General features: G+C 41.8%; 1 protein-coding gene across 1 annotated transcript in view; it reads left to right on the top strand.

Annotated features, from left to right (window-relative positions):
* The window catches only part of ALOX5 (arachidonate 5-lipoxygenase), a 133,938-nt gene that overhangs the window by 14,714 nt on the left and 92,043 nt on the right, over nucleotides 1-27,181 (top strand). Inside the window, exon 4 of the mRNA XM_087726546.1 lies at nucleotides 26,573-26,695. Coding sequence (XP_087582672.1) covers nucleotides 26,573-26,695 — 123 coding nt within the window. The remainder of the gene's footprint in view (nucleotides 1-26,572; nucleotides 26,696-27,181) is intronic.

Below are 27,181 nucleotides of genomic sequence, written 5' to 3'. Positions count from 1 at the left end.
ATTTCCATATATGGTAAAAGTAGCCCTTTTTCCATAATCTTAAATTTCTTATAGGATGGTGCATAATTTCCATAAAGTTCAGTGTATTGATTACATAAGTATTCCATTCTATTCGATAAGTCTTTATGTTGTGTGACTATTTTGTTTGTGCGATTACACCTTGGGTAATCCAAAGGTATACCATCATTGAAGGATGACCTAATACAAATTCCAGCTTCAGTTGTAGTTTCTCTCATGCACTCTATTATATTTGTCATAACTGGTTTGTTTACTATTTGTAATCTATCCTCTGTTATCTTTGTTATCCATCTATCTTTTCCGCTCCTTCTTCTATCATTGGTTTTTCCTCATCATTAGTGAATTCAGGTTTCACATCACATTCCAAAGTAGGGATCAAAATCCCTATTCTTACTCAAAATTTCCCACAACTAGTTTTGAAGTTTCCTTTTTATGTGCCTCAATATGTATTATAGCCAGCCATTCTGGGCTTTCGGCTGTCTTTAATACAGCTTTTATGAGGTCCACTTACTGTAATCCCTTCCCTTTACTTGTTATCAACCCTTGTTCCATCCATATGTTTCCAAGTTTGTAAAATCCCATAAGCATACTTTGAATCAATATAAATATTACCCACTTCATTTGTTAACAACTTTAAAGTTTGTAATAAGGCAAAAACTTCACATGTTTGTGCTGATCATTCAGATGACAACTGTCCTGTCTCCAAAATTTCAGCAGTGTCTCCATTAACTACTGAATACCCATTCATTCTCTTCCCATTCTCTAGTCGGGAAGACCCATCAATAAATAAATTTATACTGCCCTCTGTAGGACTGTTTTCCAAATCCTCCCATACTTTTGTTTGTAAATCAATAGCTTTCACACAATAATGTTCCACATTTTCCCATTCCTTTTTCTCCCCTGACAGGAATTCAGCTGGATTTAAATTCCTATCAGTCAAGAGAACTAGGTTCTCTTGAGATAACAAAATCACCTCATATTTCAAAATTCTAGAATTTGTGAGCCACCTTTGAGCTTTCTGCATCAGGATTGTTCAAACCTGATGAGGACTGCTCACCATCAATGCCCCACCAAAAATTAATTTTCAACTTTCCTCAACCAGTAGTGTAGTAGCAGCTACAGCTTATACACATAAAGACCAGCCCACACCACAGGATCCATCAATTTTGACAAAAACACTACTGGTTTCTTTTTTCCAGCCCATGTTTGAGCCAGTACTCCCTTGGCAATACCTTCCTCCATTGCTACGAACAAGTGGAAGGGTTTCTTTAAATCAGGCAATCTCAACACAAGGGCTTGTATCATAGCTTTCTTTAACTCTTCAAACTTATCTTTATCACCTTCCTTCTAAATAACTTCCCATTGCTCTTTTTCCAACAACTTACAATATAGGAATTTGACTTTGTCTGTATATCAATCTATCCACAATCTATAGTACCTTACCAATCCTAACAACTTTCTAACCTCTCTGTTTGTCTTTGATAAGGGTTGTGTTACTATCCCTTCTATTCTTTCTGGATTTATTTTCTTACTTCCTTGACTAATCAAATGTCCTAAGTACTTTACTTCAGGTTCCACATACTGCAATTTCTTCCTTGAAACTCTCAAGCCTTGACGACCTAAGAAATTCAACAACTCATTTCTACCTTCCTCTACCTCTTCTTTCTTTTTTCCTGATAGCAATAAATCATCCACATACTGAAACAACTGTATACCCCTGGTTGGGCTAAATTTTTCCAACATCGATTCCAACATTTACCCAAAAAAATTCGGACTCTCTAAAAACCCCTGTGGTAAAACGCACAATCTATGCCCGTAATGGCCAACCTATGAAATGTGTGCCACAGGTGGCACGCGGAACCATTTGTCAGGGCACGTGAGGCGTTGCCCTGTCACTGACCAGCACACATGCGCTGTTCGGAAACGTACTTCTGATTTGCTCATAGAGCCGGTTTTAGCCCTCCGGAGTCTTCAAGGAAGCCTCATGAGGCCTCCTGAACGCTCTGGAGGATGAAAAATGGCCCTAGGGACAAACCGGAAGTCACTTCTGGTTTGCTCGTAGGGTCACTTTTTTGCCCTCTGGAGCCTTCAGGGAAGCATCCTGAACGCTCCGGAGGGCTAAAGCTGACCCAAACTTCCAGTTTGCCTGTAGGACTGATTTTTCGCGCTCCGGAGGCTTAAGGGAAGCTCCTGAAGTCTCCAGAGGGCCTCCGTGGGGGCAGGGGAAGCTGTTTTCGCCCCCCCCCCCATGCTCCTATAAAGCCTCTGGAGCCTGGGGAGGGTGAAAAAAGCATGCCAAAAATGGGGTGCTGGGGTCATGCGCATAGCATTATGAGTGTGGCACGGCTGCGCACGACCCTCCTGCTCTCCCCCCTTCATAAGGAACACATAGCAAACACAATGAAAAGAGATGGCATATATTTAGAAAGCAATAGAGATGGAAATATTGTATATAGAAGCATATATTTTAAAAATGAGAAAGTATGAAGCAAAGAATAAAATAAAGGTATAAAATAATAGAATGGAAAATGGAAAACCTGAAATCAGAAAATAGAAATAACGATAACAGAAAGCTGTAAAAGTGTAATTGTGATTTTAATGTTTGGAAAATGTCAAATAAAAATATATTAAAGGCAAACAAGGTTCGCCATCACTGATCTATACTGTTGATTACAGTATGTATCTGGATCAGTCCATTCAAAAGCAAAAAGATCTCTTGATTCTTCTGCTAAAGGGCAGGTCCAAAAAGCATCTTTCAAATCTATCACACTAAAATATTTGTGACTATGTGGTATATGACTTAAACACATATAAGGAATCGGAACAACAGAACGGCGTCCGACAACGATACTATTCACCTTGCGTAGATCATGAACTAGATGAACTGCTCCATCAGGTTTTCTTACAAGTAATATTGGCATATTATATTGAGACATTGCAGGTTCTATTAACCTATCTTGTAACAGTGTCCCTCTTAACTTTCTTCAATTCTCTCCTAACCTCCATTGATATATTTTATTGCTTCTGTTTTATTGGTTCAGCTCCTTCCTTCAAGTTTACCGTTAAAGGAGGAATGTACAAGACACCCCTATTACCTTCTGCCTCCCAAACTAGAGGGTGTCAGGGTTCAAAAAAACCACCCCCAATCAAATAAAACTCCAAGGCTTGTGTTTCCTCAAAGTTCCACTTTATTAGAGTTGTCATGTTGGCACATCTGGGAAAACTTTAATCTGAAAGTTTCCAGGTTTTCCCACCCAGTTGAAAGTTCAAGATCCTGCCCCAACACTCACAAGTTTATCACATGGTCCAATCTTTCACTGCCACGAAGACAGATTCTTCCCATCCACATCCGGCCAGGCGCAGAGACAAAAGCGACCTTGACAGAGGGTCTATTTGTTTCTCTTGTTCCTCAGTTAACATGTTTATAGAATTAGTGTTTTTTGCAAATTTAATCTCTCATCCCAGTAGGGATAGGGCATCTCTTCCCAGTAAATTGATTCCCTGTTTCTGGTACTAATTTTACATCTAAATTTATATTACATGTTCCTCATTTTAAACACACATTTTTCACTACTGGTACATCAAATAGTTCTCCTTTTACTTCTTTTATTCCTTTTATTCTCATTATTTCCCCATCCTATTCAATTCCTTTTGGCATTTTACATATTGATGTCCTAGTCCCAGTATCTATTAAAAACACATATTCCTCTCCTTCCTAATCTTCCTCATCTCCCATGAGGGTGTATAGACGTCGTTCTCTTTTCTGAGTTTTTCCCTTATCTGCCCTTCCTTACCACATGCAAAACATTTCTTACTGCTTACATCTGGCTTCCTCTACTGAAGAAATCCTCTTGCGTTTCTAGGGTGTTTCCTCATTTGTGGCTCATTTGTGGCAGGCTGTTTCCCAATGCCTCTGCCAAATCCTTCCTTCTTGTCTGTCAGCTTGTTAGCTGCCTCAATGACAGACACCATCGTCTGGCTTTTCTGTCTGCTTTTTGCTTCATCTCTATTTACATAAACTTTCTGAGCCTCTTTTAGCAGAGTTGTAATGTCAGTGTTAGCCCAGTCTTCAATTTTCTGTATTTTTTCTGTATATCCGGCCAAGCCTTTGTTGCAAATTATATTTTCATCAGAGGATCATAAGCTGGTGTTTCAGGAGAAAGACCAGAATATTTATTCAGACAGTCTTTAATCCTATTTAAAAACATAGATGGTGTTTCATCTTTCAGCTGACTTACCTTGAAAGCTTTAAATTATTTTCTTGAGGTACGGCAGTTCTCACTCCCTGGAGTACAATTCATTTTAAATCTTTCATTTGTCCCCTTTCTGCAGGATCATTATTATCCCAACCTGGATCTACCAATGGATGCTATTGGGTTAACTGCCCCCACTTGGGTTTTATCCCAATAAGCCATAGCAGCTTTTCTTATTTGTGCTCTTTCTTCTGGGGAAAACAAATATCCCAAAATGTGTTGTAACTCAGCATACATATAAATATTAGGTCCCAAAAAACAGACCCAAGTATTCAGACAATGCTATGGGATCTGCCTGCAGAGATGGCATATGTGTCTTATAATTTCTTAAATCTGTTGATTAAGGGGCACATTTACAAAAGTAGTTATAGGCACCCCTGTACCAGTTAATGCCATTTGGCATTTCCCTTAAAGGAATCATTTTGGTATCTTTCTTTACTCGTGATCTTGTAACCCTGGCGGAAGGATTTGGATAATTCCTGAGATTTATTTGTAAATCATGCAGTTCCTTCTGCTGATATTGCCTTGTTGCTGAACTTTCTTCCTCACTTCCACATTCATCTGCAGCCCCAGCCCCTACTCCTGCTCCATCTTGATTATAAGGAGGAGAGCATGGGCAAGTGGCATAAGATAATGGGTCCCAACCTTTTTTTTCTTCCTTCTTTCTATATAATATTTTAGCAGTTTCTGGGGGGAATGGATCAAACCACTGAACATGTAACCATGGTTCAACATACAACAGCTGAGTTTTTAATTTCTTTTCCTCAAGCACTCTTTTTAAAGCATTTATCCAATAAGGGTCTGATTCCCCAAATTTACTCCATCTATAATTTGGCTTTATTAAAATAAACTTTGGCCAAATCCTTGTGCAGAATTCAATCATTGTTACTTTATCTAACTGCTTTGTATACTGACTTAGCCAGTCCTCTTTCCATTGAGTTAACAATTCCCCTAAGGAAGGGGGGAGGAATAGAGGATATTTCACTATTATTCTTAGGATCCTTAAAAAAAACTTTCCAATCTGGGCCCCCATTTTTACACCCAAGCCTTTTACTTATTTTTATTTTACTTCTTCCCTCATTGAACTCCTTTTCCCTTAAAAAATGCACTCAACACCGTCTAACCTCTGAAAACACAGAGGAAGACCCACCATAGCACATCCAAAGAGATCTCTAATCTCTTCCATGCCTTTCAACACACATCACCATCAGTCAATCAAGGAGTTAGACCACCTAGTGAGACTTCCCTTAAGTACCCTGTCTTATTACTCACATGGGTTGGTGCACTGATGTTGCCTGGTCTGTCTCTCAGCTTGGGCTTTCCTGCTGCTTGTTCAGGCCTCTGTCAGTTCAGTTTGATGAAGAGCAATCCCCCTGGAAAATACCCTTCCCAGATGCCAAAAACCTAGAGTAGGTACCCCCGGCTTTTCAGGTAAAATCCTTTTCTAGCGGACAAATGTCTTCAGTCCCTATTTGGGTGCTAGTTTTGAGATGTAAAACCACAGGTGAAAAATCAGGAGATCATGAAAAATAAAAAAATAAACAATTTATTATAAAGCTTTTGCAAAAGGGTTCTCTCCTAGGAGGGAGAAAAGTATAGGTTTGAATACATTTTCAGCAAAGAAGAAAAACACAACGCCCCTCGTTTTCATTGACTATCTTATGTTAGATATGTTTTTGGCTATTTCACAGCAATTTTGCGAACAAGAAATTCCCCTGGAAATCCCTTTGCCACATTTCTTCATAACAATATTATCAATCCTAACATGACAGCTTCTTTCCTGCCATTGTTAACCTGACCTGACCTGGAATGTACTAATCAGTTTATAATTGTGTTTTCCCCAAAAAAGTTTCTTACACAACTCTTTATCTTAATGTCTCACAGATGGTTAGGTTATACAGAGTTTAAATATGGAGTTACCGTGGCTCTTTTCTTTACAGGAATAATCCTACTTCTCTCGGGGAATTTAACAACTGATTCTCCCAGGGTCAGGTTGCCGTCATGAGAGGCTTGTTCCACATGTGCAGTGGGGCTGGACGGGGATGGGCCAAGCCTCCCATGAACCCTGGGCGAACTGGTTATTAAATTATTTGAATCCCACCACTGATATAGCTGCTTATCGATGAGAATTCTGAGCAATGAACCAGTTAAAAGTTACAACATAAAGTAATACTTAACCCATTCAAAGAACAAAGTTGACGTCACTGTAATACTGTTTTATCATCATGTCCCACACATACATAGCCTCCATTAACATCTGCCCCCAGTGCTTAGGAAAGGTCCTTCTGGGATCAAAGACATCTGAATCTTGAGGGAGGAGTATGGGTGAAGAGGAGGCTGTTCCATTAGGTAGGTTCCATGACAGAAAAAGTATACTTCCTAAGATCCACGAAGTGAAACTACTTCATCAAGGAGATCTGTAACATGCCCATTCTGCTTGATCAGTGAAATGGGCAGAAACCACTGGGAATAACAGATGCCACAAGTAACCTGCCCCTTCCTATTTAATGTTTTACATATGACAACTAGCATCTTGAATTGCCCCAGAAACTTACTGGGAATCCATACTGCTTTTTCTGTAGATACTAAACAGAAGCAAGGAGAGAATCGGATCCTGTGGCAACTTGTAAACCAAAGGATAGTGGCCCTTTTTTTCCCTTTATCATCATTTACTTGAACAAACTCAGAGGAAGGAAAACAGTCACTAAAGAACCATGCCACTCATTCCCAATTCCCTCAACTAGGCCAGAAAGATATCTGATTGATGGTATCATCAATCAGGATAGATATACTCTGCCAGTGCTGAATTTGGTAGAGGTAATCTGTAAGTATGGCAATTTTTTTTTTTTTTTTAGTATTTTATTGAGTATTTATATGCCGCCCTTTTCCCTGAGGGGACTCAGGGCGGCTCACAACAATCAGGGGAAGGGAGTGCAAGACAAGACTTAAAAAGAAAAAAAAATCGTGAATAAAAGAAAATTATCCATAAAACACAACATTCACTCAACATTCGGGCGGGGTGAGAGTAATCCTATCCCCAGGCCTGACGGGATAGCCAGATTTTGAGGGCTGTGCGGAAGGCCTGGACTGTGGCGAGGGTACGGATCTCCACGGGGAGGTTGTTCCATAATGTCGGAGCTGCAACTGAGAAGGCTCTCCTCCGCGTAGTCGCCAGTCGGCACTGACTGGCGGATGGAATACGGAGGAGGCCTACTCTGTGCGATCTGATGGGACGCAGGGAGGTAATTGGCAGAAGGCGGTCTCTCAAATAGTCAGATCCACTACCATGGAGCGCTTTATAGGTGGTAAGTAAGACCTTGAAGTGCACCCGACGATCAACAGGTAGCCAGCGCAGCTCACGGAGGATTGGTGTTATATGGGCGAACCGTGGTGCGCCCACAATCATTCGCGCGGCCGCGTTCTGAACTAGCTGAAGTCGCCGGATGCTCTTCAAGGGCAGCCCCATGTAGAGCACATTGCAGTATTCCAGCCTAGAGATCACAAGGGCTCGAGTGACTGTTGTGAGAGCCTCCCGGTCCAGGTAGGGCCGCAACTGGCGCACCAGGCGAACCTGGGCAAATGCCCCCCTGGTCACAGCCGACAAGTGATGGTCAAAACTCAGCTGTGGATCCAGGAGGACTCCCAAGTTGCGGACCCTGTCTGAGGGGTATAAATTTTGCCCCCCCAGCCTGATTGGTGGCACGTTGACCAAATTTTTGGGAGGAAAACACAACAGCCACTCGGTCTTTTCCGGGTTGAGTACCAGTTTGTTAGCTCTCATCCAGTCTTTAACAGCCTCAAGGCCCCGGTTCATCACGTCCACCGCTTCATTGAGTTGGCACGGGGCGGACAGATACAACTGCGTATCGTCCGCATATTGATGGTACTTAATCCCGTGCCTCCGAATGATCTCGCCCAGCGGTTTCATGTATATGTTAAATAGCAGGGGGGACAGAACCGAGCCCTGCGGCACCCCATAGGTTAGGGGCCTCGGGGACGATCTCTCCCTCCCCACCAACACCGACTGCGACCTGTCCGAGAGGTAGGAGGAGAACCACTGTAAAACAGTGCCGCCCACCCCCACCTCCCGCAGTCGTCGCAGAAGGATACCATGGTCGATGGTATCGCAAGCCGCTGAGAGGTCGAGGAGAACCAGGATGGACGCGTAGCCTCCATCTCTGGCTCTCCAGAGATCATCGGTCAATGCGACCAAAGCGGTTTCAGTGCTGTAACCGGGCCTGAAGCCAGACTGGAAGGGGTCAAGATAGTTAGCTTCCTCCAAGGTACGCTGAAGCTGTAAGGCCACCACCTTCTCAACAACCTTCCCCACAAAGGGGAGGTTGGAGACTGGACGATAGTTGTTAAGAACTGCTGGATCCAAGGACGGTTTCTTCAGGAGGGGCCTCACCACCGCAGCCTTAAGCGCGGTGGGGAGGTGTCCCTCCCGAAGAGAGGCGGTAACAACCGCCTGGATCCAGCCTCGTGTCACCTCTCTGCTGTTGGCAGTCAGCCAAGAGGGACACGGGTCCAGTATACAGGTGGAGGAACTCACAGCCTGTATAGCCTTGTCCACATCCCCAGAGGCAACATCCTGAAACTCAACCCAGAGATGGTCTACCAAGTTATTCCCCTGTGTCCCGGCTGGATCTGCGGGAGTGGAGTCCAGTTCCGATCGGAACCGAGCAACTTTGTCCGCCAAGAACTGACTATATTCCTCAGCCTTACCCTGCAGGGGGTTCCCCGTCTCCCTCCTATTTAGGAGGGAGCGGGTTATCCGGAACAGGGCGGCTGGGCGAGACTCGGCGGACGCTACCAAGGAGGCAATGTGTGATCTTTTGGCGGTTCTCAATGCCCAAATATACTCCTTGGTGCAAGCTGTTAACAGTGCTCGGTTCGATACGGACCTGTCGGACCTCCACAGGTGCTCTAGGCGTCTCCTCCGGCGCTTTATCTCGCGGAGCTCCTCGGTGAACCAAGGGGGTCTCCGCGAGCCGCTGACCCGGAGGGGCCGTAGTGGCGCAATTCGGTCCAGAGACTCTGATGCCGCCGAGTGCCAGGCCGCAGCAATAGTCTCCGCCGAACTGTGGGCGAGAGCATCTGGAATGACCCCAAGCTCCGTCTGGAACCTGACAGGGTCCATCAGTCGCCTGGGGCGGAACCACCTGGTCGGTTCCTCCTCCCCACGGTGGGGGTTTGGCCTCCGGAAGTCTAGCCTCAGCAGGTAGTGGTCTGACCACGACAGGGGAATGGTCTCATTTCCCCTCAGATCAAGATCATAACTCCACTGCTCCGAGAGGAATACGAGGTCGAGTGTATGTCCCGCCAAGTGGGTAGGGCCTCGAATTACCTGGGTCAGGCCCATGGCTGTCATGGAGGCCATGAACTCCTGCGCTCCGTCAGAGTGTTCACCGAGCGAAGGCAGATTGAAGTCCCCCAGAACCATTAGTCTAGGGAACTCAATTGCTAGCTCGGCTATTGACTCGAGGAGCGCAGGGAGGGCCGCTGCAACGCAGTTGGGAGGCAGGTACGTTAACAGCAAACCCGCTTGACCCTTGAGGTCCAACTTCACTAGTAGGGACTCACACCCGGCAAGCTCCGGAGCAGGGATCCTACGAGGAGCTAAAGACTCCCGGACTACAATAGCCACACCGCCACCCCTTCCCTGGGCTCTCGGCTGATGAAGCACCTGAAACCCGTCTGGGCACAGCTCTACGAGGGGGACTCCTCCCTCCGTGCCCAGCCATGTCTCAGTAATACATGCCAGGTCTGCCCCCTCGTCTACAATCAAGTCCCGGACGAGGGGAGCCTTATGAATAACAGACCTGGCATTTAGCGACAGCAGCCTGAGACCAGGGTCCTGATCGCTCACGCCATCTGACCTTGGAGTGGGACTCATAGGGCCGGAAGGAGGGATCTCTACAATATAGCGAACCCTCCTTCCCCGATAATGGCCAGCCCTAAAGTCCCCGCCATATCTGCCTCTCCCTGTTATGACCGCAATGCTCCGACTCTCTCCCGTGGGCATAATTCCCCCAACCACCCCAATGGCCCCCGCTTGCCCCGCCAGGTCCTCCGAATCAGGCATACTCAGACACTCACACAAACAGTCCCCACAATATATATAAATAAATAAAATGGCAATTGCCATTTTAGTATTATAGGATTATATTATAATCTGAATTAAAACCAACTGGTATTTATATATTTATTTATTTAGTGTATGGCATAAAGCACACCCCTCCGGTCCACAGAAAAGCCTTTCTCCATGAAACCAGTCCCTAGTGTCCAAAATGTTGGGGGCCGCTGAGATAGAGCACCTAAATAACAGTAATAAGCCACCCAGAGTCATTGGATACGAGATGGGTGGCAAAAAAAAATTCTAAATAAATAAATAATAAAATTATATAAAAGAAACATAATACTATAGTACAGGTATGATGGAAATATGTAGTCAATTTTGTAAGCTTTGAGAAATTAAAAAGAATATGTTGTAGGTTACATTTTAAAATACATTGATTAATAAAATAAAATAAATGTTCCATATATTAAGATATAGGCCATTTAGCCAATTAAGTATTTATTAGTTGGAAAAAGTCTGCTTTTCCTTCTGTATAAACTCTCAAATGGCAGCTAGTCATTAAGTAATCCAGTGTCTGACAAGAAGCACCACAGTCACATTCAGGGGACTATACTCTGCCCCATTTAAACAGAATCTTGGCATATGCCATGCAAGATGTGGTTCAGAGTTTTCCAGCACTGGTGGGTAGCATTGGAACTTGCTAAATTTTGTGTCAGATCATTTTGTGTGTGTGTGTGTGCGGGGAATCGACATGTGATAGTCCGGTTTACTTTCTACTGGGATTTGACATCAAGGTTAGTGTTATGCTGCTGCTGTGCAAGTATCAGTGGGGTTTTCCTGGATTTAAGCCTTCCAATTGATGAGCGTGGCATATTATGCTTGTTTAATCGTTACACATCTTGCCATTAGTTGAATTCCTAAATATTTAATTTTCTTAAATATCTGTAAACCTATTTTCCTCGTTAGTTCTTTTTTCTGTGTATCTGTAACATTTTGAACTATTACTTTAGGTTTTTCTTTATTTATTTTCAGTCCTGCAACTTCATCATTTTCTATTTTCCTAATTAATTTAGATCCATTTTCTTGTGGGTCTTCAAAAATAAAGACCAAATCATCTGCGAATGCCTGTAATTTATATTGTTCCTTTTTTATTTCCATACCTTTAGTTTCTATATTTTGTCTAATATTTCTATTTAACACTTCTAATGTCAATATAAATAGTACCAGAGATAGCGGACATCCTTGTCTTATGCCTTATTTAATATTAAAATTCTCTGTTGTATCTCCATTTACCATCACTTTTGCCATTTGTTTATGGTATATTGCCTTTATCATGTTAATAAATCTCTCACCAAAGCCCATACATTTTAATTGAAAATGCTTTCTGCGCATTTAAAAAGATCAACACAATTTGTTTTCCAGAGTGTGCTTCAGGGATGGGCTTCAATTTTCCAGAGTGTGCTTCAATTTTCTTTTAATACCTATTCTGGGTGTGACCTATTTTGTGGGCATAGCTTGGCGGTCATGTGACCAGGTGGGCATGGCCAACTTGTAAAATGTGGTGAAACTCACTTAACAATGCTTTTGCTTAGTGACCAAAATTTTGGGCTCAATTGTGGTCATGTTTCTTTCTTTCTTTCTTTCTTTCTTTCTTTCTTTCTTTCTTTCTTTCTTTCTTTCTTTCTTTCTTTCTTTCTTTCTTTTTTTCCTTCCTTCCTTCCCTCCTTCCCTCCTTCCCTCCTTCCCTCCCTCCCTCCTTTCTTTCTTTTGTCTCTCTCCCACTTTCTCCTTTCTCTTTCTCTCTCTTTTTCTTTTTATCTTTGTCTCTCTCTTTTTTCTCTCTCCCTTCCTTCCTTTCTCTTTCTCTCTCTCTCTCCCCCCTCTCTCACACACACATCCCTTCCAGTTATATTCGTAGATATATTCTATGAACTAAAACCGACGCCCAACAAATCCTATGATCACGGCCATCCGTGTCCTACAAACCAACTCATAGATCCTCCAATTCAGCCTCTCCCCGCTCTGGGGGTTAACTGAATATGGTTAGTTATCCTGTTATCTCCTGACCGCGGTTCCCGCCTTTTTAGCAGAGCGACAGAGATGGCTAATTTCAAATGGCTTTTTTTCCTTTTGCCAAAGCCTGATTTTTCTGCTGCTCGGCGGGTGACCTGCTGGGTGCCTGAAGGTGTTGGGCACGCCACGGAAGGCACACGTGTCATACACACACAGATACATACCACACTTGCTGCAGTGCAAGATGTGTGTGTAAGGGGGGGCTGGATCAGCTGGGAGGCTGGCAAAGAAACCTCGGTTTCCCCTGCTGCTGCGGCTCTCAGAGAAAGGAACCAGGGATGCTGGCTGGCGCTTGCTTCCCTTACTGCTCACCACCACTTTCCTCCTCACCACTTTCCCGTCCAGCCACCCAGCTAAGTAGGGCAGGTGGGGCCCAGGGTGCAGCCAGCTGGCAGGGGGGAAGCGGGTAATGCTCCATCCCACAGGGGCAGCGGTGGTTAGTGGTAAGGGAAGTGAGCACCGGCCAGCATCCCTGCCTCCTCCATCCGAGAGCCGCAGCAGCTCTCGGAGGAAGGAGGCAGGGATGCTGGCTGGTGCTCACCCCCTTGCCACTTTCCCGTCCAGCCACCCAGCTAAGCAGGGCAGGCGGGACTGCAGCAGGCGGGCTGCAGGGGCAGCGATGATGAACAGTAAGAGAAGTGAGCACCAGCCAGCATCCCTGCCTCCTTCCCCAGCGAGCGCGGTGGGAGAGAAATCGGGGAGAAAGGGAGGAGAAAGCCATCCCTAGCAGAAGCTTGGCTTTCTCCTCCCCCTCTCTCCCTGATTTTTCTCCATGGCAAGCAAGGCGGCTCTCAAAGAGAATGAAGTGCGGGCGCTTCTTCCAACAGCCCAGGCCTACACTCCTCTTTCTTTGTCAGCTGTTTCTTTCTTTCACTGGTTTGGGGGCATGGCTACCAGATTTTCACTACCTCTTCTGGCGTACCATACCATACCGGGAGGAACCACCTCTGGTGTGCTTCATAATATTCCAACGTATTTAAAATCATTCTCATGTTGTTTTTAATTGGTCTCTTAGGTAAAAAGCCATTTTGGTCTGGATGTATAAATTCATTTAAAATATGTTTAATCTTTCTGCTATTATTGAATATAATAGCATATATTTTGTAATCAGCATTCAGTAGAGATAAGGGCCTATAATTTTTTATCTGCATTAATAGCAGTTAGACTTATATACCGCTTCATAGGGCTTTCAGCCCTCTCTAAGCGCTTTACAGAGTCAGCATATTGCCCCCAACAACAATCTGGGTCCTCATCTGAAGGTTAAATCTGAGTCTTCTTTCAGAATCAAGGTAATATTTGCTTCCATCCACGAATTTGATACCTTCGTATCAATCAATACTTCATTTTAAATTTCCAACATTGATAGGCCTAGAGTATATTGTAAATATTTATAAAATTCTGCTGGTAATCCATTTGGTACTGGTGTTTTATTGCTCTTTTATCTCTTAATCGCTTCTGACAATTCCATCATTGATATTCGTTTATTTAATATAGTTTTCACAGCTTCTGGTATTTTAGGTAATTCTGCTTTTTCCAAATATTGTTTAATTTTCTCTTCTGAAACTTCCTCTTGTTTATACAGATTTTCAGAATAGTCTTGAATTATTTTTTTACCCTCATTTTGATAATGTAAAGTTCCTTTCTCATCTACCAACCTATGTATCCATTTCTTCTCTTTGCCTGTTTTCAATTTATATGCTAGCCATCTTCCTGGGTTATTCACATTTTCAAAGAAATTCTGTTTAGCATTTTTAATTTTTTGTGCCAAATACTCTTTATCTAGTACAGTGATGGCTAACCTTTTTGCCATCATGTGCCAAAAGCAGGAGCGCAGTGGGTGTGGCCACATCCATAATTCTATGCGCGCAGCTCACCACACACATGCATGTTTGACCCCCTATGCTCCCCCCACTTTTGGCACATGATGGACCTATTTTTCACCCTCCCCAGGCTCCAGAGGCTTTCCAGTCTCCCCTTCCCCAGAGGCTTCCCCGAAGCCTCCGTAGGGCAAAAAATGATCCTACAGGCAACTCAGAAGACACTTCCTGACCTTGGGTTGTTTTTCGCCCTCCAGAGGGCAAAAAACAGCCGAAAATGAAGGTTGACGTCAGCTGGCAGGGCAATGCCTAATGTACCCTAACAAATGGCCCTGTGTGCCACCTGTGGCACACGTGCCATAGGTTCGCCATCACGGATCTAGTAGATTCATTTTAAGTTTTATCAGTTCCATTTGATTTTTTAATATCTTCTTGTTTGGTTCTTTCTGTAATTATAATTCCAGTCTCTTATGTTCTTCTACTATCATCTTTTGATTTTGTTTCTTTTTCTTGACCAAGACATGTCTATTTGAATAAAATGAATATTGATTTCTTTTAGAGTTTATCTTCCTCCATACATCTTTAAAACCTATTTCTTCTACCATTTTAAGGAAAGTTTTTGGAAGTATTTTTCTAGGTTTTTTATTTGCTTTACTACTTTTATAGTCCAATTATGTGTCTACAATCGCATTAAAATCTCCTATCACGTAAATATTTTCACATTTCAACGCTATAATTTTCTTGTGTAGTTTTTCATAATTTTTTTCCTGTTTATTATTTGGTGCATATATTGCTACTAAAAATATTTGCTTATAGTTCATTGTTACCTCCACCATCAAAATTCTCCCCTCTTCACCCGCAAAGATTTGTCTTGCTTTTATCATTTCTTTAATATGTAGAACCGCACCTCTTTTCTTTTGTTGTGCTTATGAGGAGTATAATTTCCCAATTTTGGGATATTCCAATAATTTATTATGTTGTTTTTTGTTGTGAACCTCTTGGAGACAAATTAAATATAATTTTAGCTTTCCTAATTTGTTGAAAGTTCTTTATCTTTTCATAGAAGAATTCAATCCATTTATATTAATAGACCGCAGTTTTATTTCATCTTCCATAGTTTTACTTGTAGACAGGTCTTGTGGTTCTAGTCACTGTTACTTCTCTCTGTTCTCTTATCTTTGTACCTTCTCATTCTTCTCTCTCCTTTAATTCCATTTCATCTTTGTTGTACATTTCCTCCTGATGCTGCTTCTTCTTGTTTCTTGTCATCTACCTCCTCTTTCTTTTTTCCTCATATGATCCAAATTGCTCATCATAAAATTGCTCTACTTTCTCTATAGTATCCAATCTATGCTTTTGATCCATCCAGGCCACCAGTATTCCCTGAGATATCAGCCCTCTGAAATTTACTTCATGCTTAATTAACTGTCTTGTCAGAAATTGGTATTGTTTTCTCATGTCTCTTACTCTTCTAGGGATCTGTTTCAGAACTATTATTTCTTTTCCTTTGTATTTCAATGGGTCATCTCTTGCTCTTTGAAGTATCTCTGTTCTTAATGCCTTCTTAGTAAATCTAAAATGTACCTCTCTAGGAAATTTATTTTTTGACGTATATCTTATATATACTTCATCCATCCCAACAAGCATCTCCTGTTTGTCCACCTCCAAGGCATCCACCAACAATTCTGGCATTATCTCTTCAAGATTCTCCCCCCTTTCTTCCTTGATATTCTTGAACTTCAAGAAGTAATCAGTTTTATCCATCTCCAACATGATTACTGTTCTCTTAGAATTTTTGTCTGCGAATGTAAGTCTATCATCCATCTCTTCCACTTTCTTCTCTGTTCTGATTTCTCATCCGTTGTTCATTTTTAGTTATTGTTTGTTGAATATTCTTCATTTTATCACCCATCTTTTCCATTCTTTCCTTCATGTCTTCAAAATGTTTTATGTGGATTCTTGAAATGTTTGGAGTATTAATTTCAATTCAGTTTGCATCGTACTCATGTTCAGTTTCTCCTGCTGCAACATGCTATCCAAAGATCTTTGACTTGCTGGACTAGATGCTGCTGCTGGTGGTGCTGATGAGGATGCAGATGTGTTTTCTCTCCCTAATTTGCTTAGTACTAGTTATTTTGAATAGTCTTAAGATCCTCCAAAAATGTGTAATATTTCCTCAACCCCCCACCAACTTCCAATTAAAGAATATTTTCACAAATCAATCCACCACCAGAGTCTCCAAATAATTCAGATTTGTTATTATTGTAATCCAAAAGAAAGGAAGAAAGGAAAGGAAAGGAAAGGAAAGAGGGATATATATATATATATATATATATATATATATATATATATGTATGTATGTATGTATGTATGTATGTATGTATGTATGTATGTATGTATGTATGTATGTATGTATGTATGTATATATATATATATATATATATATATATATATATATATATATATATATATATATATATATATATATATACACACACACATACATACATACATACATACATACACACATACACATACACACACACACACACACACACATATATCTTCAGGTTCTTCAAACCCTAATCCTTTCTTCACTTGATAAGTTTAATAAATTTGATGAATTTGCAATCCACTTACACCCACAAAACCCAAAAGTTCAACAACTCAGGCTCATAAATCTCCAAGATTTATCTGTTGTTCTAGAACCATGTTCCGATTTTCAGTTTGACCATTGGTGCACGGATGGTGACTGGAGCTCAGTCCTTGGTTGGTGCCCAGTAAGTTTAAGAATGCCCCTCAAAATTGGACCCCTCTGTCAGAGATGTTGGACCCCTCTGTCAGAGATGATTCTATGTGGGGCTCCATGAAGGCGATAAATGTGTATGAGGAATACCTTGTCTAGACTTTTGGCAGTTGGGATCGTTTAGCACGGTGTAAAATGTGTCTCTTTTGAAAACAAGCCTGTTACGACCCAAATGATAGTATTCCCTGCGCTTTCTGGTAGTTCAACAATAAAATCCATAGCAATCTCCTTCCAGGGTGCTGAAGGCTCAGCTACCTTCTGTAACAGTCGTGGCACTTTGCCTTGGCGTCTTTTAGCTGCCGCACAAATTGGACAGCTGGTTACGTAGCTCTCTATGTCCTTTTTTAGTGATGGCCACCAAAATTGCCTTTTAATTAGATATAAAGTTTTTACAAAACCAAAGTGTTCTGCTAGTTTGGAGTCATGACACCTTTCCATTAAGTACAGTCTTTGGTTAGCTGGAACATACAACTTCCCTCCCACCCAAGCTAGGTTATCTTTCATCAGGCAGCTGTCTTTGTGGCTCAAAAACCATTCATCGGTGGTTAAAGCTTATTTAAAAGTTTGGGTGGTGTCATTGTCCTCTAGAGTATCTCGTTTTCCCTGGGATCTGGTGGTTTCTAGCGGCTAGTTGATTGTCTTGTGTCATGGGTTTGATTACATTTGGCTTCATACTATTGTATTGCAGTTTCCTGGATAGTGCATCTGCCAGGACCCCCCCCCCCCCGGGAGGTATCTGAGCGTAAATTCAAACCTTTTAAAGTACTGAACCCATCGAACTTGTTTTGGAGAGAGTTTCCTTGGGGTCTTTAGGGCTTCTAAATTTTTATGATCCGTCCAAACTTCAAAAGGGATCTTACTCCCCTCTAGGAAATGTCTCCAGGTTAAAAGAGCTCATCGAACTGCATAAGCCTCTTTCTCCCAAATGGCCCACCTTTACTCAGATTCATTCAATTTTTTGGATATGTAAGCACATGGTTGTAATTGGTCTTTCTCATTTTTCTGAAGCAGGACCGCTCCTATCGCCACATCACTAGCATCTGCTTGTATGATGAATGGTTTCTCTGTGTCTGGGTGCTTTAGGATCAGTTCTGCTGAAAACAGCCTTTTAAGTTTTTCAAATGCTGCTTGGCATTCCATTGTCCAGTTCAAAGGCTGCTTCAGTTTCGGGTTACCCTCCCCCTTCGTTTTTAAGAGCTTGGTGATGGAGAGAGCAATTTGGGTGAAAGCGGGGATAAACTGCCGGTAAAAGTTGGTGAATCCCAGGAAGCTTTGCAACTGTTTGAGTGTTCTGGGTGGTTCCCAGTGAAGTACCGATTGCACTTTTGAAGGATCCATTTCTATGCCCTGGTGTGAAATGCGGTATCCTAAGTAATCAATTTTTTCTTGATGGAATTCGCATTTGGAGAATTTAGCATAAAGTTTTGCAGAGAGAAGTTTGTTCAGAACCACCCGGACTAGTTTTACATGTTCTGCCTTGGTCTCAGAATATAATAAAATGTCATCAATATAGACTATGCAGCCCTTATATAAATGTTCCTGCAACATTTCGTTTATTAATTGCATAAATACTGCAGGGGCCCCTTGTAGCCCAAATGGTAGCACTTTTAATTGATAACATCAAGCAGGAATTTGGTTGTTCTTTCCCAAATATTCTAGTGCATTAATAATTAATATAACATTACTTTTCATCTGTCTCCCCTGTATAAAACCTGTTTGGTTGGTGTGTATCAATTGTTGAATAACCAGCATTAACCTATTTGCTAGTATTTTAGTAAAAATTTTATAATCTACATTGAGTAATGAGATCGGTCTATAATTTTTTGGTTGGGTAGTATCTTGATCTTCTTTGGGTATCAAAGATATAAACGCTGTCTTCCAAGATGGAGGCACCTTACCTTCCGTTTGAATCTTATTAAATAATTCTCTAAGAGGTTCTATCATTTCTAACTGTAAATTTTTATAGTAAACCGCTGTCAAACCATCTGTACCTGGTGCTTTCCCTAGCTTTAATTGCTTAATTACCTGCAAAATTTTCCCCAAGGTTATTGGTTGGTTCAATTTTTGCCTGTGCTCTTCTCTAACTGAGGGTATTTTCTCTTTATCTAAATATTTGTCTATATCTAAACCATTAATTTTATCCCCTTTATACAATTCTGTAAAAAAATCCCGAAATGCCTTTTGAATCTCCTCCTGTTGAAACACCTCCTTCCCTCTGTAAGTCAGTTTAGATATGTTTCGAGTTTTCCTTTTTTTCCTGATCTGATAAGCTAACCATCTGCCAGGTTTGTTTGCGTTACAAAAAGTATTGTGTTTTGCATATAGTAAACTAGTGGCTACCTGGTCAGAGATCAACATGTCAAATTGAGATTTTAATATGGTGATTGCTTCCTTAACCTTTGTATCGCCTGGATTCATTGTTAACTCCAACTCTTTCCTCTTAATTTCCTCTTCCAATTCTGTTCGTTTTAGCCCTTGTTTATATCTATGTGTTTTATTTATATTCATCAGCACTCCTCTCACATACGCTTTGCTTGCATCCCATACGAATTCCATAGGTGTCCCCTTATTCATATTCAAAACAAAGTATTCAGATAACAATTTTTTACAATCATTAATATACTTTTCATATCTAAATAAGTTTTTATTGAATCTCCAAGACCTTCTTGCCTGCACTGCCCTTCCCAATTCCATCCAAACTGGGTTATGATCCGAAAGGACCCTAGCCACAATCTTTGTCTTCCTCACCCTAGAAAGCAAATCATTAGTGATTAGTATAAAATCAATCCTTGAAAAGGATTGATGTCTATCAGAAAAGAAAGTGAAATCATATTCCGCTGCGTTTCTTTCTCGCCAAATATCTCTCAATTCAAAGTCGTCCATCATGTCAAAAAAAAGTTTGGGTAGCTTTGCTCGCATCTTAGTATTTGGGCGAGAAGTCTTCTTATCTCTTTTAGTATCTATCACACCATTCCAATCACCCAATAGTATACAAGACCTATAGTCCCACTTTAGCATGAAGATTTCTATAGAATCCGTCTTGCTGTTGATTAGGAGCATAAATTCCCAAAAGTAATGTCTTTTTCCCTTCTAAGATTAGATCTAACGCAATATATCTTCCAAAGGGATCTGCTTCAATTAATTCAGCTTTGATGTCTTTTCTTAAGTATACAACTATAGCATTTTTCTTTTCCATAGCAGAAGCTACAAAATGTTGACCAAGTTTTGAGTTAATCAAATATTTTTGATCAGTTGATTTAATATGAGTTTCTTGCAAACAAATTATATCATTCTTAAACTGCTTAAGATAGTGAAATATTTTCTTTCTCTTCTGTGGAGAATTCAGTCCATTGACATTCCATGTTAAAATCTTAGTTGTCATCTTTGGTTACCTGAAGCTTTTTTAGAGCCTCCTGCATGGCCTGTTTAATCTTTGGCCTAGCTCCTCCCACGGCTTCTGAGCTTGTTGCTGTAACTCCTTGATCAATGGCCGGTGATTGTTGAGGTTGTTGCCTTTTAGCTTGTTTTTCCATTCGTCTGGTAGTCATACGGCTAGGTCTTTGTTCCATAACACCTTGCCCTTCTGGGGAGGGGAGATGGTACATCTTGTCTGGTAGTTGTGTGGTTTGCTGTCTGTCTTGTCCTTCTTGTGGTCTTTCTCCGGATCCAGATGGTGCAGGGTGTCCCGCCTTCAAAATATTGTGATAAAAATCTCGAGCTTTCCATACGGAGTTGAGACGATATCTTTGCCTGTCAAATGTAAATATAATACCAAATGGCGCATCCCATCTGTACTGTATCTGACGGTTTCTGAGTTCTTCCACTAAAAAAGCATAGTCTCTCCTGGCTCTTAGCATTTGAGGTGGTATTTCTTTCAAAACAGTCAAATCCTGGCCCCCAATTTGGAGCCTAGTGTTATAAGACTCTTGTAATATCATGTTTCTGAGCTCTCTTGTAGTAAAATATATAACTATATCTCGGGGGAGTTGCTTCTTTTTTTGCCACCCAAGAATTAACACGATAAATTTTTTCGATCTGCCAGTCAAAGTTAGACCCCGGTCTTCCCACCAGACAATCAAAGGCTTCTGAAAGAATCTGTTTCAAGTTCTCCTGTTTATCCTCACGCAACCCCCTTACTCTTAATGCCAGCTCCATCTGCCTGTACTGTAGCATAATAATTTATTTTTCAGCGTTTTCAACTTTTTGTTGCACCACCTCAGTTTTGGATGTCAAATTGGTGTTAGCTTCGTTAAGATCCTCTAAACTATCTTCAATTCCAGAAATATGTTCTGTCAGTACAGTTACAAGTCCCAGCATATCATCTTTCATTTTAGCAACCCTGGTATCAATTTTTTCATACAAGTCATCCTTAAGTTCTTATATCTCCTCTTTTATCTCTTTAAACTCTTTCAGTTTGTTTTCCACTTTAATTGTCAGCATGTTATGAGCTTCACTCAGTTCTCTCAGGAAGAGTTCTGTCGTTAGTAACTCTCCAGTAGGGGGCATAGAGGGCGGTGGCTGTGACTTTGTACCAAGTATTGGCGATGTACTTCTGGGAGCTGAAGAAGGCGGTTTCAGATTAGGATTTGGTTTTGAGGCCATTCCAAGTTTTATCTTCAAGCAATTAGGAAAACTTTACTGGCACGCTATACAGTTGTGGAAAAGGGTACTTTTTTTTTTTTTATAAACTTCGTAGGACTTTGCAGAAGGTTTTAAAAAATAAGCATTGTAACGAAACAGTTCAGCATAATCACCACCGTTTTGAACGTCTCTATATTAGCAAAAAATATTTTAAAAGTGAAACTAATTAATAAAGATCTGTTGGCCTGTTGTGAGGCAAAATAATTCACTCCCTTCCTTTGAAGTTTTGAAACTCCGTATAACTAGATAAACATTGTTACTCAGCAATTCAGCTGGCTCGTCACCATTTTAAACGCCTCTTTGAATAGATAAAATAACGGAAGAGGATCTTGTAAAAAAGAAGCTAGGATTTAGATAAACAATTAATGCTCTCGCATACGAATTCTGCTCGTTTTGAAATCAAGTAATTCAATCTTTGATCTGAGTGGGAGGGACGCTTACTTTGAGCTGCAAAGCAGCTGGAGATTTCCAGCACGGAACAGTTCTGCCTTCAGCTGGCCCCCCCTCTCTCTTCGCAGACACAGAAGCTGCAAAGATCAGAAAGACATTTGCTCGACAAAACTTCTCTCCTTCCCTTCTTGCCGTCAGATGTCTGATAGATGATCATCTGAACAGATAATGCGACTGGTAACTCAGGAGCAGCTATGTCTAGCTGCTTCCATCAGTGTCCCGCCCAGGAAGCAATCCAAGAAATTCCCAAATCCTTATATTCTTTGGGTATGCCCTGGGTTGGCATACTGTAAACAGGCATTGCTGTTTCTAGGTGCTCTGCCCCTTCAGTTTCTTTGTCTGGATTTTCAGCAAAAGTCAGGTGCATCTGCACTCTTATGGTGCCTTGCTTCCAATTAATTTTGGGGTTCCATTTTTTCAGCCATGGAAAACCCAGAACTAGTGGCCATTCCATGCCAGGCGCCACTATAAATGTAAACATTTCCTCATGGCTTCTGATGCCTATCTGTAGAGGCTCAGTGGCAAATGAAGCTGGCTCCCCCCCTGCTATTGACCCATCTAGTTGGCAAAAAGCTATGGGGCTTTTCAGCTTCCTTACATTAATCCTCAACTTCCTTACCAGGGTTGGGCTGATCAAACAGTGGGTGCACCTCGAGTCCACTAAAGCTGAAATTTTCACCCCCCTCTCCCAGTTGGGGATAAACAGTTTTAGGGGCAAAGTAAGCGGTATAATTGGTTTGCTTACCAGTGGTTCAACCTCTGGATCACTTCCGGATGATTATGGTTCATCCTGCTGCGAAGCCGGGGTTTCTTCCTCAAAAGAAGGGAGCGGGTGGAGATTCTACAATCTTCCTGCTCTTAAGAGCTGTCCCCTTTCCGCGTTGGCCAGGTTTCGTAGGTTTTCCCCTCCCAATGGGCAGTCTGGTTTCTTAGCCAGTGCCTGAGAACGGCATTCTGCAGCTTGGTGCCCCTCTTTTCCACACTTGGAACAGGCTGAGGATTTCGGAAAAGGTGTCATTTGCGGTTTAAAAGGTTCTTGTTTCCATTGGGGTGGGGATTTCTTCCACATCCGTCCTGCTCGCTACTGATTTCTGGCCATTCAATCTCTGCCTCTTCAGCAATGAGATACCACTCATGTAGGTGGTTTGGGGCACCTCGGACCACACAAGCATTGCAGAGTCATCACTCAGCCCATCCTTGAACCAGCTTACCCGGATATAGTCTGGCCAGTTCACATGACATGCCAGGTCTCGGAATTCTTCGGTATACTCTCCACTGGCCGGCGTCCCTGCTTCAAAACTTTAATGCGGTCGTGTGCTTTGCTGTCTCCAAGGGGGTCCTCGAACCGTCGTCGCAGGGCCATCATGAAACGTTCAAAGTCCCGCAGTTCTGGTGCATCAGCATCATGTAAAGTCACCATCCATCTGGCGGCGGCTCCTTTCAGGGCTAGGTTGACCACTCGCAGTCGGGCTCCTTGGGTTCGAAAATCACACCCATATTTTTGCATGTAGGTTAGCACGTGTGCCACAAAGAATTCCCAATTTTTTTGGGTTCCCATCAAATTTTACCCCCAGGGAAGGAGTTTTCCTTTCTACTTGCAGGTTTCGGGGTTGGTTAGGAGTGGGCCCCAACCCATGCGCCAACTGGGGGGAGGGTTTTCTGGGTTCCTAGCTGTTGCTTCTGTGACGTCAGCTTGATCAGCAGGGACCAGAGGGGGGTTAGTTCCCCTGGCATCATTCCTCTTTGCCGCCCTTCCAATGCTTCTTGGTTGCCTGTCCTGATGTTGAGATTTTCTAAAATTTCCATCACCAACTGGGTTACATGCCTCTTCAGAGGATCCTCTCTCAGCGAGGCTTCATTTAACTCCTCCTGGTCAGAGAGGGCTTCTAACTCCAATTTCCACCCTGGTTTTCGGCTACCTCAGGTAAGAGTGACTCCCCTGGTTCTTCCTTCCCAGCCGTCTTTCGTCCCAATTCCAATAGATCAATGGGGCTTTTTGGGGTCCTCCAAGCTCACCTCGTTCTCTCCGCCAGGGTACAAGGAGCAGGTCTCTGGTTGTGAAGGGATTTCCATCTTTCTCCAGCAGTTGGTTCCCCCTTGTTCGCTGTTATGCGCAGACATGGTTTGCTGGGTCCCCATGATAGAGTAAAATGTTGCCTCTCCTGGTTGACCACTTTGCAGAGAGATGCTGCTTTATGTAATGACTCCTCTCCTAACTTGAGAAAGTAAAGACTCTTGAAACGGATTATTTCAAAAGGAACCTTTAATCAGTCAGGATGGAAACCATTTGAGGCAAAGCAGCATCTGAAACCCTTTAGGCAATGCAAGTGGGATTAAGCTGATAATGACCTTTGTCCGAATGCAGATTCTGACCAATACACAAATGTGAAGATGTTTCCTTAACTCTTTTGCCCTGAGAGTCAATAAAACACACGTTCCCATGTCTATCTCTAGTTAGACATTAAAGTAAGTTATCCCACATGGCTATCATAAACATCCCTCCAGAAATGCTGGGACCTTCAGTCTTCCAGTGACAGGAAACCAGTTGTAAAGTTGTAAAACTCAGTTGTTACAGATACAGCTAGTGATTTAACTCTGAGGTCCCCCTCCTCCCAATTGAATGGCAGTATCATTTTTAGGGATCTGACAGAAATATAGTAAAAAAGATTCATATTTGATTGTACTGTTAGCAGCAGCTAGAATTGTATTTGCAAAAATTGGAAAGCAGATAAAATCCCATCGGAATGGGAGGTAATACAGAAGATACTAGACTGTGCAGAAATGAACAGGTTGACATTGAGAATAAAGGACAAAGAGGAATCAGTGTACTACAGAACATGGGAGTGATTTTATGACTATCTTGAAAAAAGATATAAATAGAAAGAGAAAGGAACAAAACATGAAATAAATATCTCAGATGACACATTATTAAATTAGGGGGAGGGGAAATAAGAAAATATATTAAAATTTAAATATGCAAGCGGAAAAATGACATAAATGGAACTAATACTAGAAATAAAATGTAAAGAGAGAAAATTATTTGTATGAAGATAAAGTTGGGATTGCTGAAACACCACCCCGAGAACCCATCAGAGAAAGTAAATAAGCAAGGACAACAATGGAAAGGAAGGGGGATGAGGAGGGAACAGAAGAAAGGGTAAAGCAGAGAAAGTAAGGGTGGGGAATTAAGAGTAGGAGAGAGGGTAAGAAAGAGGAAAAGGGAGGAAGAGAGGGGAAAGAGGGGAAGAAGAAAGTAGGAAGTGGAGGAGGAAGGAAGAAGGTAGAGAAGAGAGGTTGAGAAGATGGATGTAGTAAGGTTGTTGCAAAATAAGATGGAGGCATGGTGTAGCAAGAATGTGACCCAAACTGTATTATATATATATGTATAAAAATGAGTATAGAGACTATGATGAATAGACAAATGTTAAATAGCAATTAGTAGAATGTATATCTATGAATGAATTGGAAAGGAAAAATAAAAAAACTAAAAAAACTAAAAAAAAAGAAATGGTATAGGGTCTCCTGCTTAGGTGTGGGGGTTGGGCTAGATGACCTACAAGGTCCCTTCCAACTCTGCTAATCTGTTAAATCTGCTATCAATAGACACATAGATGCTAACAACTTCTATAGACTATGCAAAAGAGACAATCAACCAGCCCCAAAGAGAACAAAAAGACTCCAGCACCTCTCCGTCAGTAATCAGCACCCAGATCAGGGGTGAAATTCAGCAGGTTCTGACAGGTTCTGGAGAACCGATTGTGGAAATTTGGAGTAGTTTGGAGAACCAGCAAATACCACTTCTGGCTGGCCCCAGAGTGGGGTGAGAATGGAGATTTTGCAGTATCCTTTCCCTGCCATGCCCACCAAGCCACACCCACAGAACCAGTAGTAAAAAAAAATGAATTTCACCACTGACCCAGATCATCTTAGATTAATTCCAAGGTTAACTTCAGACCAACAATCAAGTAAACAATACCCCAATCAAGAAACTGCCAAAGAGCCATTAGTAAGCCAAAGAATCTCCAAGACCACCTCCACCCACATAGACAGGCAAGTCACAGAATATAAAATGACAGCAAACAGCTCTCCTTACTTGCACTTAGTTAGGATAATGAAACACCTGCAAATAAATAAATAAATAAAGCTCAGAGCACCAAGGACCCCTCGCTTCTGTAGTTGTTGCATTACAAAATACATTCCAACGCATTCCAAGAAATCCAATAGTCATTCCTCTATAGTTATCCATCTCAGTTCCAGTCATTTCCAAATGTTTCCTCCCCAGTTCTTTCAGTTGGGTTTTAAAACAATTTAAAGACCACTGATAACCATTTATCTTTGCTTGATCTGAAATGTATTAATATTTTTAGATATTTTATTATTTTAGTCCTGAAAATCGCTCAAAGGTTTCTATTCAATAATTCTTATTTTTAACTAGATGGACAGAATGGCAGCCAGGTTTTCCTTTGAGCATAGATGCCAAGTCTCATAAGGAATTGCCTCGCAACATCCAATTTGACAGTGAAAAGGGAGTCGACTTTATCTTGAATTACACCAAAGCGTGAGTATAATAATGACCCTCATATTAGGTTGAGACCATAGTTTGGTACTGAATCATGGAATCATAAGGCTGGAAGGGACCTCAGAGATCCTCTAGTCCAACCCCCTGCCCAAGGCAGGGTTCTTATACCATCCTGGACAAACGATTCTTCTATCTTTTCTTGAAAACGTCCAGCTATGGAACACCCACAACTTGGGGAGACAAGCTGTTCCACTGAATAATTGTTCTCACTGTCAGGAAACTCCTCCTTATTTTCAGGTTGGATCTCTTTCTGACAAGATTTCACCCATAGCTTCTTATTGTGCCCTCAGATGCTATGGACAGTAATAATCCCTTTCCTGTAATAGACCTTCAGGTATTGGGAAACTGCTATCAGGTCTCCCCTAAGCCCTCTCTTTACTTTCTGTTGTTTCAGTTTATGAGAGAGGCATCCACCACTGTAGAATCAGTTCCTTACAGAGCCAGCCTCATGACAAACTCCTCTGA

This window comes from Thamnophis sirtalis, unplaced genomic scaffold (assembly GCF_051295495.1).
Source record: "Thamnophis sirtalis isolate CommonGarterSnake01/CBP01778 unplaced genomic scaffold, rThaSir2_p1.2 scaffold_12, whole genome shotgun sequence".
NCBI lineage: Eukaryota > Metazoa > Chordata > Lepidosauria > Squamata > Natricidae > Thamnophis > Thamnophis sirtalis.
Note: the sequence above shows the minus strand (reverse complement) of the source record. Positions and strands in the feature narration are given on the sequence as shown.